Below are 3855 nucleotides of genomic sequence, written 5' to 3'. Positions count from 1 at the left end.
TCTCATTTTAATCTTAATTATTGATTAAACGAATCTGTTTATCTCGGTAAATTAATACAATAACAAGCATCATCTACAATTGAATCGGACCAACCAGAAACCGTTATCTTAATTTTGTTGCAAAGTTTTTCCCTAATTGTGATCCAGTTATTTGATTTCGATGCAATTTGCTAATTGTTATTTGAACTCCTACGTTAGACTGATTATTTTGATCAACTTATTATAATAAAATACAATTATTTGATGATTACCTCATGGAGACAATCACGATTTCCACGAACGTTGATATAATCGAGTGAAACAATCAATTAACTATCTATTTATTTATATTAATAAATTCTCTGTGTTGATTATCTGGGTATTTTCCCTCGGTTAATTGTAAACAACAAAACACAATTACAAGTAATAATTGATTATCGCGATGAGAAACAATCAAATTAATTATCCTGAAGATGGTGCTGCTGGTTGGCAATGTTGACAGTCATGAGCAAATCCTTTAAATATTGTATGTTAACAGTGATCAACAATCAATTTAGTCTTCATCAGCAATTTGAACAGTTAATTACATTCCTAATTGTTAAATAAACTTGATTAAAAATGAAAATCGTTATCATCCTCGCTCTTGTTGGTGTCACAATGGCCATGCCTGGTGGATGGAGCTCCATGTCACTCGACGACCCGAAAGCCAATGAATTGGCCTCAAAAGCGGTCGCTCATCACAACAAAGTTTCCAACAATCTTTTCTACAAGAAACTTGTAACTGTTAAAAGCATCAAATCTCAGGTCGTCGCTGGAGTCAACTACGAAGTCATCTTCGATATCGGAGTCACTGAATGTCCAAAATCCGACGCTAATTCAGCTAATTGTGAAGTCTCAGCAAATGTAAGTGTCAATCTAATTTCTTTGTTTCCTTCCAAACAATTTACGTATTCTAATCAGCTTTCAACTCTTAATTGTTAACAGAAAGTACCAGAGGAATGTACTTACGTCTTCTACTTCCGACCTGGAGCTGACGAAGGCCAAGTTACCCGACACTCGTGTAAACCAACCGCCTAATCTGATCATCGAATCGATTTACAATCTTGTATCCAATCTAATTAACTATTTTATTATTAAAGGTGCCTACTAATTTCAAACTTCACTTGATTGTCTGAAACCCAATTAATTATCAACAATTTGTAATCATTAATTGTTCAAGTAATTACAATCAAATCTAATAACTAAAAGATAATAATTATTAGTATTGGATTAGATGGGAGCTTTAATCTCATTGATTAATATTCATTTGATTGTTACTATGAATGTAAAAGTCTAAAAACACAATTAGATTAATTGTTGTTGATCAGAAATTCAATGATAAACATTAAGTAAACATCCTGATTGTTAATAACTTTGATTCAGTTCGAGTCAAATTACGATCATAATAATAAACATTAAACCTAATCTGTAATCTGATCAAGATGATTTAGCATCTGATTTAACAATTAAAACTGTAATAAAAATCTGATTGCAGAAATCAAGACATTAATCAATGATTAAGATCAGAGACTTTTAATTGTTGTTGATCATTGCTCTCAGTAAAACCAAGACCATGTGCTTATGGAAATGTATTTGTCTCCACAATTAATTGCTAATTAACGACTAGATTTATTGATTGATTGCGTTCAAATCCTCTAATAATTTAATTGTTGTTGATTGAATGGCAATTAAAGTTTCAATTATTAATATTTAGCTGTCAAAAGATGTCACTCTAAGTCTAACTTGTAATTAGAATTAATTTAATCAAAATTCTTGCAATGGAAACTAAATCAGATTCATTGGACCTCTAATTTTAATCATTACAATTAAGTATTTATAGATAATCAGAATCCATTAACCCTTAATTGCGTTGATAATCAATTAAATCCACTTGAGGGTAACAATAACATGATTGTTAACGGAAAAACTGTTGAAAGATAATCACGTTAATATTAGTGAAAATTAATTGATCATTCAAATGATTTTAATCGTGATTGTAAGAAATTGGTGATAATTAACCTGGAAAATTTTTCGTTAATCAGTTGATTGTTGACAATCAAGATGATGTCTAAATTAGAGCTAATTAAATGGAGTTGCTGTCAACAATCAAAGGCAATCAAATAATATTTCATGATGATTTTCGTGCTGATTAAATTTATTTGTAATCTAATCTTTCTCACAATTAAATTATCATGACAATTAATCACAAACCAATTTAACTAATCATAATTAAAATGAATTTACGATTAGTTGGAAATTGGATCTACTACAAAACATAATAAAGTTTCACATGATTTAGACCATAGAAATTTTCAAAAACAATTAACACAATTAACACAATTGTCACAATAACATGACACTAATTGTTTACAATTAATCTGATTCAGCGATTAATTAATAATAACGATAGATTTATATGATGATTAAGAAATTGATTACCTTCACGAAAAGAAATGATCAACTAATTGTTGAGACTTTTTCGAGATCGAAAAGTTAATTGATTTAACTATTAATACTTTTTTAAACTTGATCGTAAATTGTACCAATCGATTAGTCCTTGAAACCGGATTAAAGGTTGATCATTGATTTGATTAATTGAATAAAATTAAATCTAGTTTTCATTGTGTAATAATAATTATCATAATTGTGATTATCAGTTAACATAGATGAAGACAATTAACAATTAAAATGAAGAAAAAGTTGAGATATGAAACAATGGGTGGTTGACAAATCAATTGTTCAATCAAATTAATTGTTACAGATTAATTACCTGAGCAAGGATCAAGTTGGGATAATATATATAAAGGAAAAATTTTAATTGTAACAATTTAATTCAGTTATTTACCTTTCGAGAAAAAGTCAATCGAAAATCAAAACTAAATCAAAATGTTCAAGTTTATTGTTGCTCTCTGTTTAGTTGGTGTTTCATCCGCTGCCTTCGGATTTCCTGGTGGCTGGAAAAACGTTGAATCCAATAGCGCGGCTGTTACTGAATTGGTCAATTTAGCCGTCGAACATCATAACGGTGAAATCGATGGACTTTACTACCGAGGTGTCGTCGAGGTTAAATCAGCCAAACAACAAGTTGTCCGAGGAATCAAAACTGAAGTCACCGTCGTCTTTGGTGAAACTCATTGTGCTAAAGCCGATGCTGGTGCTAAACTTTGTGAAATCCCTGCAAATGTAAGTACTAAGTTCATAGCTAATAGTTTATCAATCAGTTGATTGTATCATTGATTGTTCGTTAATCTAATCACTAATTGTACTTCTTCTCTCTCCTTAATTATTAATAATATTTCCATAGGCTTTCAAAGAGGAATGTGTCTACACTTTCTGGAAGGAACCAGCCGCTCAAACTGCTTCAGTCCTTTCGAGTGCATGTGTCGACCTTTAAATTACCCAGTTAATTAACATGACAATTGGTTTGAATTAACACTCATCAAACTGTAAATTGTTTCCAACAGCAATAAAATTACCGCTTCAGTATTTACTTCATAGTCTAAATATTCAAATTTTTCCAAATTCCCTAACCTTCAGCCACGATAAACAAATCATCGAAACATCAGAATCGGCTGATTGAAATTCAATCATTGAATCATAAGTTATTTGAATTATTTGTGTATTTAATGTTTTCCTATGGCAATAGAGAGCAGTACAGTCTGGGTACAAACTCGGTCTTCGCAGTGAATAGTTAATCAGCCAATAGATGTCACTAATCCACGGTAAATTTTCTTGATAAATTGATCACAATTAAGAAATTTCTACAAACAAAATAAAAATTAAACATATAATCTAATAAACCGCGACAATGATTAATAATAGGAGCATATAGTCATG

The 3855-nt window shown here is 30.5% G+C and overlaps 2 protein-coding genes across 2 annotated transcripts; both read left to right on the top strand.

Annotated features, from left to right (window-relative positions):
- Window positions 1–516: 516 nt before the first annotated feature.
- On the top strand, window positions 517–1141 carry LOC128386068 (L-cystatin-like). The gene is made up of 2 exons (XM_053345029.1): window positions 517–882; window positions 964–1141. Exons 1-2 carry the CDS (start codon window positions 598–600, stop codon window positions 1054–1056), a joined length of 378 nt encoding a protein of 125 aa, XP_053201004.1. The 5' UTR covers window positions 517–597; the 3' UTR covers window positions 1057–1141.
- A 1697-nt stretch (window positions 1142–2838) lies between these two features.
- Window positions 2839–3508, top strand: LOC128386067 (cystatin-like). The gene is made up of 2 exons (XM_053345028.1): window positions 2839–3201; window positions 3323–3508. The coding sequence occupies exons 1-2, from the start codon at window positions 2905–2907 to the stop codon at window positions 3410–3412; spliced, it is 387 nt and encodes a 128-aa protein (XP_053201003.1). The 5' UTR covers window positions 2839–2904; the 3' UTR covers window positions 3413–3508.
- Window positions 3509–3855: the final 347 nt, after the last annotated feature.

Source organism: Panonychus citri, unplaced genomic scaffold (assembly GCF_014898815.1).
Source record: "Panonychus citri isolate SS breed McGregor unplaced genomic scaffold, ASM1489881v1 Contig00063, whole genome shotgun sequence".
Taxonomy (NCBI): Eukaryota; Metazoa; Arthropoda; class Arachnida; order Trombidiformes; family Tetranychidae; genus Panonychus; species Panonychus citri.
This window is presented reverse-complemented; position numbering and strand designations above follow the sequence as displayed.